This window comes from Fragaria vesca, linkage group LG6 (genome assembly GCF_000184155.1).
Source record: "Fragaria vesca subsp. vesca linkage group LG6, FraVesHawaii_1.0, whole genome shotgun sequence".
Classification (NCBI taxonomy): domain Eukaryota; kingdom Viridiplantae; phylum Streptophyta; class Magnoliopsida; order Rosales; family Rosaceae; genus Fragaria; species Fragaria vesca.
The window spans coordinates 964,237-976,457 of NC_020496.1; the positions used below are offsets into that span (position 1 = coordinate 964,237).

General features: G+C 37.8%; 1 protein-coding gene and 1 pseudogene across 1 annotated transcript; both read right to left on the reverse strand.

Annotated features, from left to right (window-relative positions):
• Nucleotides 1-430: 430 nt before the first annotated feature.
• On the reverse strand, nucleotides 431-6,579 carry LOC101292819 (annotated as a pseudogene).
• Nucleotides 6,580-7,599: 1,020 nt separating this feature from the next.
• LOC101315157 lies at nucleotides 7,600-10,965 on the reverse strand. The gene is made up of 12 exons (XM_004302038.1): nucleotides 10,906-10,965; nucleotides 10,514-10,738; nucleotides 10,361-10,437; nucleotides 10,073-10,189; nucleotides 9,756-9,848; nucleotides 9,431-9,650; nucleotides 9,200-9,276; nucleotides 8,902-9,009; nucleotides 8,597-8,686; nucleotides 8,346-8,387; nucleotides 8,130-8,177; nucleotides 7,600-8,015 (listed from the first exon to the last, which is right to left on the reverse strand). Exons 2-12 carry the CDS (start codon nucleotides 10,659-10,661, stop codon nucleotides 7,791-7,793), a joined length of 1,245 nt encoding a protein of 414 aa, XP_004302086.1. The 5' UTR covers nucleotides 10,662-10,738; nucleotides 10,906-10,965; the 3' UTR covers nucleotides 7,600-7,790.
• Nucleotides 10,966-12,221: the final 1,256 nt, after the last annotated feature.

A 12,221-nucleotide genomic window follows, 5' to 3' on the forward strand; every position in this document is an offset into this window, starting at 1 on the left:
TATGACTCGAGGTGAAGATGACTTTTTTTTTTCTTTTTTTTTCGGTCAAGAGGTGAAGATGACTTAAGTCCAAGTTTTTGTTCCAAAATCTTTGTCACAACACTGGTTTTATGTTTTGGATATGACGATTGGATACATTTTGTTAGAATATTTATTTATTTACAAACAAAGAAAACTTTTTACTTTCATAATGCTGGTCTATGGTATTGGGCGAGATGTTTTTATTATGATTTGACTAATTTTTTTTTTCCTTTTCTTGAGAGTTTGAGAATTTGTTTGATTAAGTCAGAGATGCATACTGCATTGGATTCAAATACCCAACCCGGCCCATACCCGACGGGGAGGCCCAGAGAACCCTTGTAGTACTTCAACATTTCTTTGTCTTTTCTTCTTCTTCTTCTTCTTCTTCTTCTTCTTCTTCTTCACTCACTCACTCTCTCACCGTAGCAAATCTCTGAGTAAAAATTGCATCAAGCCCAAATGGATCAGACTCTTCCTCATTATGTTCTTCATACGTTGTTTTAGTTTCCTCTTCCAGGGAAGCTGATTCATCTCTGTCATCATTGTCAGTTGCAACTGGCAGATTAGATATTGCTTCTTGTACTTGTCGAGCTGTTAAGCTTCGTAAAAGTTCACATAATGAAAGAATGAAAATGAGAAAAGGCAAAAGAGAGATAAAAAAAGAAGAAGAAGGCGAGTCAGGCATGGGGAACATATCAAAGAAGGAAGTTCAAGCCAACATAACTACATTATAAAAAACTAAACCAATATTGTCCTGAGCTATTCTGCATTGGCTACTTATTGTCCGACATTATAAACTTCAAATCTGTACATTACTACACAATCCAGATTGATAAATTTGAATCCTTCATTTGGAAAGATCATTAAACCTTGGAGTCTAAGTATTTCTGTTAAGATCGTCCAGTTTCTATAGAACCTATCACTAAAATAACCCTAGAGAGGGATAGTTCTAGCTTTGGCTTCTTATACTCTATTAACCAGCTATATTGTAGTATGTAGACAGAAGTCTTCTTCTTAGCATAGCTTACAGGCCAACGATTAAAAACATTACCTTTTTTTTTTTTTTTCTATATCTAATGTTTTTTCACCTACCAAACAGAACCTAAGTGACTCGTGCAAACTAAATAATACCCTAAAATTTATCATGGCCTCAGAACATATTATCCTGAGGCATTGACTGCAGTTTAAAGTCACCTCATTTTTCTTTCTTTTTTCTATGGCATAATGACTGAGAATCATTTACAAAACATCAGCGAGATTTGATAACATTGATTAATTTCATAGAGGCGCAGAGACGAACAACAAAAACAAAAATCTATGTTAATTAGATTGTCAAAATACTCCCACATTGGCAGCTGTAACTTGTACGGGAAACAAACCATATCAAGACAACACAAAGAATCACATTCTCCAAAGGCTACACTGCCCAGATTATGTTGGAACTCCAAAGATCATACTATTGTAGGAGAACATAATACCTGTCACTTAATAGTTGTAACATAACCCAGTAAAGGAAAATGTTTCCTAAATTCCAAGTTGTTTAGAAGAACCAAAATAGGATGACCTTTATAAAGTACTTTTTGAGAGGATTCAAATACTTGATGGAATGGTGTCCCAATGTTCGGTTTTCTAGCTTCAGCAAGATACCTGTGTCAACTTCTTGTTTCTGATTCAATTCAGTCTGGGGCAAAATTTTATCAAACCCATGTTCAAATAAAAAAAACCAAATATTCAAAACTTAGCATACCCAAGTTCATCAATCTTTCATTAATCTTAATAAAGATTCAAACTTTACCAAAGCCTTGTCCATCCATCTTATTAAAGATTCAAACTTTAGGTCATGTTCATCATTCTAGCAAAGGCTCAAAGCATCCTCAACATCGAAACTTTACCCATAATTAATTTACCAAGAGGATATTCAATATCAAGAATGATAATACAATTTCTATATTGCACAAGCATTGAGCGCATGGGTTTTCAATTAAATCACTCACAAGCCTTCGATATGTGCTTTCTGACACCACTCAAAACTTCCACAAACACACACAGAGATACACTGCATGCAGTCTACAAACCACTAAACTGAACATAGAAAAGAGATGGTCGCAGAAACAGCATCCCTGACAACATGAGATTTGGCTTGGAGTTGCAAACTGAACTGAGATGGGTGATTTATGGCTAGTTTGGTATTGCTATGACTTTAAAAAAAACTATTGCTGGTGTACTCTGAAAATAATCAGCTGTGTATTAAAACAATTTTGTGTTTAGTAAATATTAATTTTAAAAGTATTGCCAAGATAAATTTTTTTTTTTAATGTTTTTAGTAACAGCTGCTTTTAAAAGTAACATTCATGTGGCTTATAAAAGCTGTTGCCAGTGACCTGTAATTTTTTAAATTTTTTAAAAAAGCTATTTTTCTTTCATTTACCAAACACTATAAAATCTAAAAGTTCGGATAGAAACTGATTTTCTTAAAAACGAAGCTATACCAAACTAGGCCTAAGGGGCTATGGTTGTGTTTATATAAGATGGGGTTTTGGGTAAATATTTGCAAAACCACCCCTGTTTTCTGATCTATTCTCTAAAACAACGTCGTATCTTTTGAGCTCTATACTTCAATCGACCAAAGTATGGTCACAACCAGACCTCATCGCCCTCAAAATTCAAATTCAAACTCAGCCAAACTCAAAACTCAAACTCAAGCCCGACTAAACACCAACCAATCACTACTTAGTTCTTTCACTCCCAGCCTTGAACAAACCCAGCAAATCCATGCCCACATGATCAAAACCCAATTTGACCACACCCTGCAATCCCACTCAATCCACTCCAAACCCGAAGATGCAAATAGGGACAACTCTAGCACCAATTCAGGATAAATCATGTAAAGCAATTGTCTATGCAGTATGCACAACACTTTCATATTATGAATAATGGAAAGTGACACAATCATAATGAATATGGGGGAAAGAATGAGCTACAGTGAAATGATATAATTCAAATATACTACAAATTAATGTCTTAGCAATTAAGATGATAGAGGGAATAGTAGAGAAAATGTCAAAGATTGAATCACCAATATATGACACTTACAACAATTCATCATAGAAAATCCAAGTTAGCATCATAAAAGAAGCACAGGAGCAGTCTTTTTCGTGATGCCAAAGTCGTGATCGTAACAAAACCGCTGATAGAACTAGTTGTTCTAGGCGTGGGATGATGAGACTAACAAATTAATCAGAGAGCAGCTTCTGAAACCTTTCAATGACTTATCATTGTCGATTGCCAAGTGAAGCAACATGGAATGCACCACAGAAGTCCAACAACAGCAAAGGGGATATTCTGCTGACAGAGATCTTGTTTTGCTGGATTCTGCAAACGCCGACATCCTGAAATCAGTGAAGAACTTGACCAAAACATCATAGGTTTCCTCTCGGTCTTTTTCGGTATCCATCTGTGGCAACTTAAAAGGGCAGTTATTGTGGATTGCCAAATGAAGCAAAAGCGAATGGACAAAGGAAGTCCAACAACTGCATGTAATAGAGGTGGCATATTCCGCTGCTTCTCGTCTTCTTTGCCTTGTGTTGTATGGTTTTCGGTTGGATTTCCTGAAATGAGTGATAAATTTGCGCACAGCACTCAACATTTTCTTTCCGTCTTTACCGATATCCGTAGCAGACAACTCGGAATAGTCAACATCACTGTTGTATGATTTTGGGGTAGGGAGCAGCTCCTCACTATCGTCACTATCCACCGCACGCAACTCAAAACGGTCATCATCAGTATTGTTTAATATGCGGGGAGAGAGCAGCTCCTCATTATCCATTGCAGGCGTTTTGGAACGGTTGACATCGGTAGTGCAATCAACCACATAAAGGAGAGAATTCCTTGGCAACTTCTTAAGATCATCATGGATGGTCAATAATCTGCCCTGGTACTTAAATGTGTGCTGAGGGCCCAAATGATTTGTATGGTAAGCATACTCACTATTGTATTTTGCCTTGATGGTATCCACTGTGTCTGTGGCTTGTAAAATCACAGAGTGAGTAGTTTTGCTCGGGAAACTGAATGAAAATGGGCTCAAAGGTGGGAACCGTGTCTAGAGAAGCCATGAATCTGCAACAACATAGACAAGTAACTGACGCAATGCTCTTTTTAAGAACAATCTCTGTGTTGTTGTGAAGATATTATGGGATATTGACAAATGTACCTCATTCCAAAACGAAGAGTGGATAAACTCTCTGATGCATTTGAAGGGCTCGGTGAGCAACAGCACAACAATGCAGTACGGGAGTTCCCACCCTGCGATATGAAGAGACGTAATCTAAGTCAATCTTAATATAAATTGATCATGGTGAGAGGTATCAAAGGGAAAACTAACCAGTGCTTCTTGTAAAATCTGAGTGAGTTTGGAATCACCATATTGAATATGATTTGCTTGGCCTGATGTTCCACATGTGAGAGCATTAATCACATTTTCAAGGGCTGAGAGGGATTTGTTGATGGCGTTGGCTTCTTCAAGAAATTTTCCCTCAGCTCCAGTTTTCTCTTCTTTCTCAGAACCAGCTAAGTCAACAAGGATCAATCTTCCAGCTTTCAACCTGTCCACAGGTTCAGAATTTTCAAGATTTGCACATCAAAATTATAAAACCAGTGTCAAAAATATAAACATTCTCATTTTTTGATTCTTGCTGAACTGTGAATAGGTAAATGCAATGACTTCTGCTGCTGGACATATTCATCTCTATACAGTTGTTAAGGAATGAATTTCAAACACCATAACAAAAAGTGAACAAATTTGTCTAGGCAAAAGATTGCTGTCATTATGCTGTGAAATTAAGAAATAACCAGAAAAGAAAAGAAGGATACGGGTCTCTCCAACAGTTCTTTTAGCTATCCCCCTCTGGATGTTAAACATCAAAATTAGAACGTAAACATAAACCATACACTGAAACAGAATTTGAAGTATATGTTATCTTAGATAAGGTCTGAAATGCTTCTGCAGGATTTGATAGAGAGATCTGGGGAAGGAAACAGAAAAGAAAACTTCTTAGTGCAAGAGCATATTACGACTGTATTGCAGAATAAATCAACATTATACATAATACGAACCCAAGTTATATCCATCCTAGTTACTAGTTTGAATACAGGGGGTTTCAATAAGCAAAAGTTCTAAATTTTGATGCATGGCCAGGATGATTCAATTTTTTTATATATTATATAACAAATCCTGCACCAAAGACTAATATTTACAATGGACATGCGGAACAAGACAAGCATCAGAAGAGCTATTGAATGTACACACTATCATGTTGGTAGAAATGAGCTAGTGAAATGGGGTACTTAAGGCAATGAAATATTGACAGCATAAAGCCATAAGCTAACAGCTTGTCTAGGCATATCATGTAAACTATATAGTAACGGACAGCCACAGTGGACAAGAGAGATTAGAAATCATTTCAAATATAAGGAGACCTCTGTCACTCCATTTAACACTATGCCATCCTCTTTACTCTCCTTGATCTGTATGTTGTCTTTTGAAAAATCAAGGAGATCCCTGTGTAAGAAGTACAGTTAACATTAGTGTCATTATATTCAACATACAGTCTATGTCTCAAAGGATAATGTAACCGAGTCATTCCAGTTCTACATGCCTTATGTTTTCCATGTAGATCTCCACCTGCAAGAGCAACAAACAGATAGATAAACTTAAATGCTTATAGAGATGCTTATAGAGACATTGCAACCAAATTATAGACTCCAGTGAAAGGTAGTTGTATCAATACCATTGACAATTTGATCGAGTACTTCACTGTTCCTTCAGAAGACTAGATGCAATCAAACAGTCCATGAACTGCTCTGGGCGCTAATCCACCCTCCAGCTCATTGCATACCATCCCCTACACCAAAAGTACAAGCATCACCATATATGAGCTGTATTAACTGAACAAATACAAACTAGCAACTCCAAAACATTAATTACCTCCATACAATAAGTTTTCCCAGCTCCAATCTGTCCATAAGTTATGATTGTGCTGTTGATACCATCAACAGCAGCTGGATCATCATCACCAACATAAATAGCATAAAGATCAGATCATAATCAAATTAATACAATAAACTAGGACATTCTCAAATTAGTAAAATGAAACAGCAAATAAACAAATGACATCACATAACTAAGAGCTGAACAGTTCCACATTCAGATATACCTTTCACCACGGGAAGAGCTAGAAATTCATAGACCTGAGCTTGCTCCGAGTTTTCGTAAAACACCTTATCAAAGAAAAACGTAAACTCTTCTTCCTTCTCATCCTACCATTAATAAAAAATACAAAAAAAAAAAACATTGAAAAATTAAAAATAAAATAGAATCAATTACCAAATGCAAACTACATGAACTAATCCAACAATCAGTCCTGAAATTAGAGAGAAGGAGAAAACCTCGATGACGAAACTATACGAATCTTTGCGGCGAACGCAGACCGAATCACCGTGATCTCTTCTCTCTATGGAGCTCAAAGGCCTGAACCGAACGCAAGCTGTGACGCTCGCCATTTCTAATCAAAACCTGCAAATTCGAAATTCAAAAATTTAAACGCGAAAATCCACACACGAACTGTTCGAAACTTCAAAATAGAGTCGGATTTCCGAGCTGATCGGTTCAAATTTCCGCCGGAAACTGAAACGACGCCGTTCAGCTTCTCAGCGGCCGAACAGAGAGTAGGAGATTCACCGTCTTCTGAGCTCGTCGGAGCTTCTGGATCTGTTCGGCTGCTCAGAATATGAAGGAGAAAACTGAAATTGAAGCAAAAATCAAAGAGAGGTTGAGAGAGTACCTCTGGTTTTTCCCGCTAAAAACAGAGGAGAGAGAGAGAAATGAGTCACGCTTCAAACGGTGTGAAACCACTGAGCTTTATAAGAGGCAGTCATGCGACGTCGTTTTTGTGCAAGGTGGAGAGCGCGACGTCGTTTCGTGGTAACAGCATGGTAGCAACGAAACTACGTCGTTTGATACAATTTGATATCAATTTTGAATCAACTGAACGAATCCTCTTGTGCCTGTTACAAGGAAAACTCTTCCTATCAGGGTTACGATGTATTGGTCATGGATGATTCAATTTCTCTATGTCTTTATAATTTCTAACATTCTAAGTACTCTTAACATATATGTACGTATATATACTTGGAGGGAGGATCTAGAGAGGCCCTCATTCCTGGCCTCATTTTGTTCCCCAAAGTTCATTAGGATTCTGATATTTGTGTATACTAATTAACAACGATGTGACATATAGCATAGAGCAAATGCATGCTTCAGAGCCTTTGGTGCAAAGTTGACGCTAGATTCATCGCTATTGGCTACCTAGTAGTTTTTTTCGAATACAGCTAGCTAGTAGTTGGTCGTGCCTATATACGTATATTTCGAGAAGTCGGGGCCGTTTATGCTATGGCCAGGGAGCTACAGAATTAGACGTTAACTAAGACATGTTGCTGACAACATGTCCAATTGAACTATGAGCTAGAGGTCTTTTTACTTTCGTTTGGGCCATGGCGGAATGAACACCAAAGACAAATAATCAAAGTAAAAAGATTTTATCAAATACGTAATGGAGATCAGGATTCCCATGTTTTTAAGACTGATAAAAAGTGTACTGAAAGCTTACATATAATTTCCTCCATACTGAGAATCTGAAACATTAAATATAGAAACTCCAGTTCAGCTAATCTAAGTAACTGGAATCAACTTTCCAAGGCTAACAGCTCTATTTTTATTGGAATCTAATAGGCCTCTTGATCTCCCTCTTTACCCTATCTCTTGCCAGACAATAGTCATTTAAAGCCTCTCGACGCTTCCGCATTTCATACCGAGCTCTACACTCCTTGACAAATTTGATACGAGAAGCAGGAGGAATTCCATGGACGATGCAATCTTTAGCATACTTCCGTATCGCCTTTATGCAACTGGTTGGACCCAGAACAACAAGAATGTGTCCCTATAAATAGATTGGAAAGTTGAAAATAAGTAATATATACAGAACTCTCACTTCATCATTTGGTTGGAACTTGACTGGAAGTAGAAATGCATAATACAAAACTCATATGCTTACAAATATTTGGACTATTTGTATATTACAAAACAGCACAACTCCAATTTCCTGCACACCGGCCAAAAATAACACAAGTTAGAGAAATAACGGGCAAAACAAATGTGAAGCTACAGATAGATATTTTCCTTCCAAGTACACTTAATGTTTCCTATTACTATAAATAACACTATTTCAACTTGGAAGATGAGGAAAACATGATCTAGATTATGCACCCACCTTTAGGACAGGGAGGAGTTTCAGCCGTTCATAAAATTGTTCCTGCACACAACATCAGAGATCGGAAAATCAAAAAGTGTTTGTTTCCTAACATGATATCAAACAGATCTTTCATCACCAAGTTTAATTACAGTAGGTGAAGCATTGGTGAAGAGTTACATAACTTGATTTAAAAAAAAAATACATTGAATGAAACTTTCTATTTTTTGGTAATTAAATGAAAAGGGGAAGAAACAATATGCAACACCTACCTTGTTGATTCCAAATTGTGAGCAAAGCCCACCTTCTTGATACCCCAACCTCACAACCTCCCAGTTCCTTCCATTCAGTATTGTTACAGCCTGAAATTATAACATTGCTCACACCATTCATCAGAACATTAAGCGAAATGTAACTTTCAAAATCAGTTGGAAATGCTAATCAAATTTTAACCTGATACCAGATTTACTAAATGTTAACGTGACTACTATTCACCCGACAACCAATGTTATTAAACAAGCTTATTTTGCTCAAAGGTCACTGATAAGAAACAATATCAAGTTAGTGCAATCTGTACCATAGGTGCAACAACAGCTAATGTGAGAAGCCGAAGAATATCCTTAGCTTTTCCAATAAGATCCGCGTCCCTGGTCCTCTTTGTGTAGAGGGCGATGATACATACCTCCTACAACATTAAATTTATATGCATGAAATCATATACACAATAAGAACCAAACGTCCTGTTTTTCGATCAAGGTTGTATGTAATTTATATTTACTGGTAGTATCCCGATATTCGATCCAATTTTCACAATAGAAAAAAAAAGGTTTCGTACGATCCTGAAATCACATTTTGCATTTATAAATAACACATACCGGTTTCATTATGTATCCAATGCCATAATCCTCTAGTGTAGATTTCACCATAGGCAAATATTCCTGCAACCTTGATTCTGCATGAAACAATAATCCAACAAAGAAATACAGACCTAAGTTTCACAAAGAGATTTTACAACATACAAAGAAATTAAAATCCGGTCTAGGGTTTCAGTTAGTAACAAGTGAAAACAAAGTGCTGTCGTTTTGAGAGACATAGAGAGAAGGTACCGATGCTTTTGTGGTAGCCCCTAGTGAAAGAAACATATTCAAAATTAACACTGTCTTCATCTTCATCCATCAAACAATGGCCAAAATTCTGAGTCGATCCGCAAACGACGTCATCGTTGTGCTTCTTCTCCACTGCCTCTGTTAAGTTCTTCATCTCCTCCATAGATCTGTTCAACCCAGCGTTGAATTCTTGTGTGGATTTTATACAGTACTCCAGAAACTAAAAGGTCAATTATAGCCACATTGGTGAAGAGTTAAATAACTTGAAATCAAGAATAATATCGAATGCAAATAAAAGGTGGAAGAAAGAATATGCAACACCTACATGCTCTTTGGTTCCATATTGTGAGCAAAGCCCATCTTTTTGATACCCCAACTTCATGACTTCCCAGTTTCTTCCCTTCAGTATTGTTATTGCCTGAAATTAGAACGTTGCACACACTATTCAGAACATTAACTGAAAAGTTTTCAATTCAGTTGGAAATACTCGTTATATTTTAAACTCAAGTCAAGAAATTCAGCATAAACCGAAACCAGATTTACTAACGTGACTACATTCACTTATTGACATCTAAAGAGAAACTTATTCTGCCCAAAGGTCACAGATAAGAAACAATACCAAGTTAGTATGTGCCACTGTACCTGAGATGCAGGAACATCTAATGCTAACAGCCGAACAAGAACCCTAGCTTTTTCAATAAGATCCGTGTCCCTGGCCCTGGTTGTGCAGAGGACGTTGAGGACGACGACACAATTCACCTACCACATTAAATTTATATGCGTGAAATTATACACAATATGAACCAACAGTTTATCTAGATAACAAGATTCATGGTTCTACGTGATTATATTTACTGGTATATATTATCCCTTGCACTTAACATATGTACGATCCTGAATTCACATTTTGCATTTGCAAATAACACATACCGGATCCATGCGGTAGGTAATGCCATAATCCTCTAGTGTAGATTTCACCATATCCAAATCTTTCTGCAACTTTGATTCTGCATGAAACAATAATCCCAATAAACAAAATACCCCAACGGTTTGACTTGGTAACAAGTGAGAGAGAGAGGGTACCGATGCGTTTGGGGTAGCGCCTAACAAAAGAGATGCATTCAACAAGAGCACTGCATTCAACAAGAGCACGCTTCTCAGTTGATTCGCCAACGACGTCGTTGCACTCCTTCTCCAGTACTGCCTCTGTTGAGTTCTTCATCTCCTCCATCGATCAAAATTACTCGGTTTCTGTCTTATCAAAATTACCTAACGATCCACTAGCCTGCAATCTAGGGATTGTTCTTCCTGCAAATTAACCACAATTTCCCCCAAATCAGATCAAAATTACTCAAAACAATTTCCCCCAAATCAGAACAAAATTATTCATAGGAGAAATAATTATTCAAAACAATTTCCCACAAATCAGATCAAAATTATTCAAACCTTGACAGTAAATAGGAGAGAGTACGTACCCGACGGCCGTGAATGCGAGGGGGAGCGGTGGCTACGTTTTTAATAACGGGATTTAGAAGAAGAAGAAGCAGTGACACCATTGAAATATAAGAGCGTCTAGCTTTATATAAGGTTGGCGTGGGTCTATATCTGGTATACGCCCCTAGTTAATGCGTTTATTTACGACAGTGGCATGATTGAGAAACAAGAGTGTCCATTTCTTCCATTCATCGGCTGACGTGGCGTAATTGTAGCCACTTATTTTCAGTCAACAATTCTGTTTGACTTAACCATCCTCTCCCGTTAACGTTAAGTTGTGGGAGAGAGAAAAAAAAAAAAGGGTAAATTTGACCAAATTTGAGAGGTAGGAAGTAGGGGTGTTACTTCGAAACCGAAAACCGAAAAAAACCGCACCGAAAACTAAACCGTAGTCGGAAAAACCGCACCAAAAAAAAACCGCACCGAAAAAAAAAACCGGGCCGAACCAGATATGTTCGGTTCGGTTTTCGGTTTCGGCCTAGTCAAAACCGAACTGAACCGTTCGAACCGAAGTCAACGGTCAAACAGTAAAACGACGTCGTTTAAAAAAAAAAAAAAAAAACCCTAAGTCTCTATCTCACTCTCAATCTCTCTTCTCTCACGCAGTCACGCAAATTTTTCCAGACTTCCAGAGTCTCTGTCTCACTCTCACTCTCCAGACGTTCCTTAGTCTCTGTCTTTCTGTTTCACTCTTTCTCAGTCCCGAGTCCCCTCTTTCTTCTCCCCTCTCGCCGGACTCTCCCTCTTCTCCCCTCTCGCCGGACTCTCCCTCTTCTCTCCTCTCGCCGGTCCGCCCTTTCAACCTGCGCCAGTCCGCCACCTCAGCCACCTGCGCCAGTTCGCCACATGCGCCAGTCTCCCCTCTTGCCGGACTTTGAAGTTTGAAGGGTAAGAGACTAAGAGGGTCACTGTTGCTGCAAATATGCAAGTTTGAAGGGCCCTGTCACCACTCGACTCTCACTGTTTTTGTAATTGATGATCTTTGAAATATGTTGTTTTGGTTTGTGTATTGGGGTTAGTATTTAGTGGAATTGATGAAAGTGACTGAATTGGTTTGTGTATTGGTTTGTGTATAGGTTGTTCTTGTTTTTTTTCCCTGTTATGCATTGACTGAATTGGTGTAATAGGTTGTTCTTGAACTCTATATTTCCCTGTTGAGTTGTGTTGTTGGTTGATGAACAACTTTCATAATGTTGTAACTTGTTATTGCAGACTGCATTCCCTTTCACAATGAAGAGGGTTAGATTGAACTCATCAAAGGCAGTGAAGCGCGGTTCCTCAACGTCCATTGACTCAG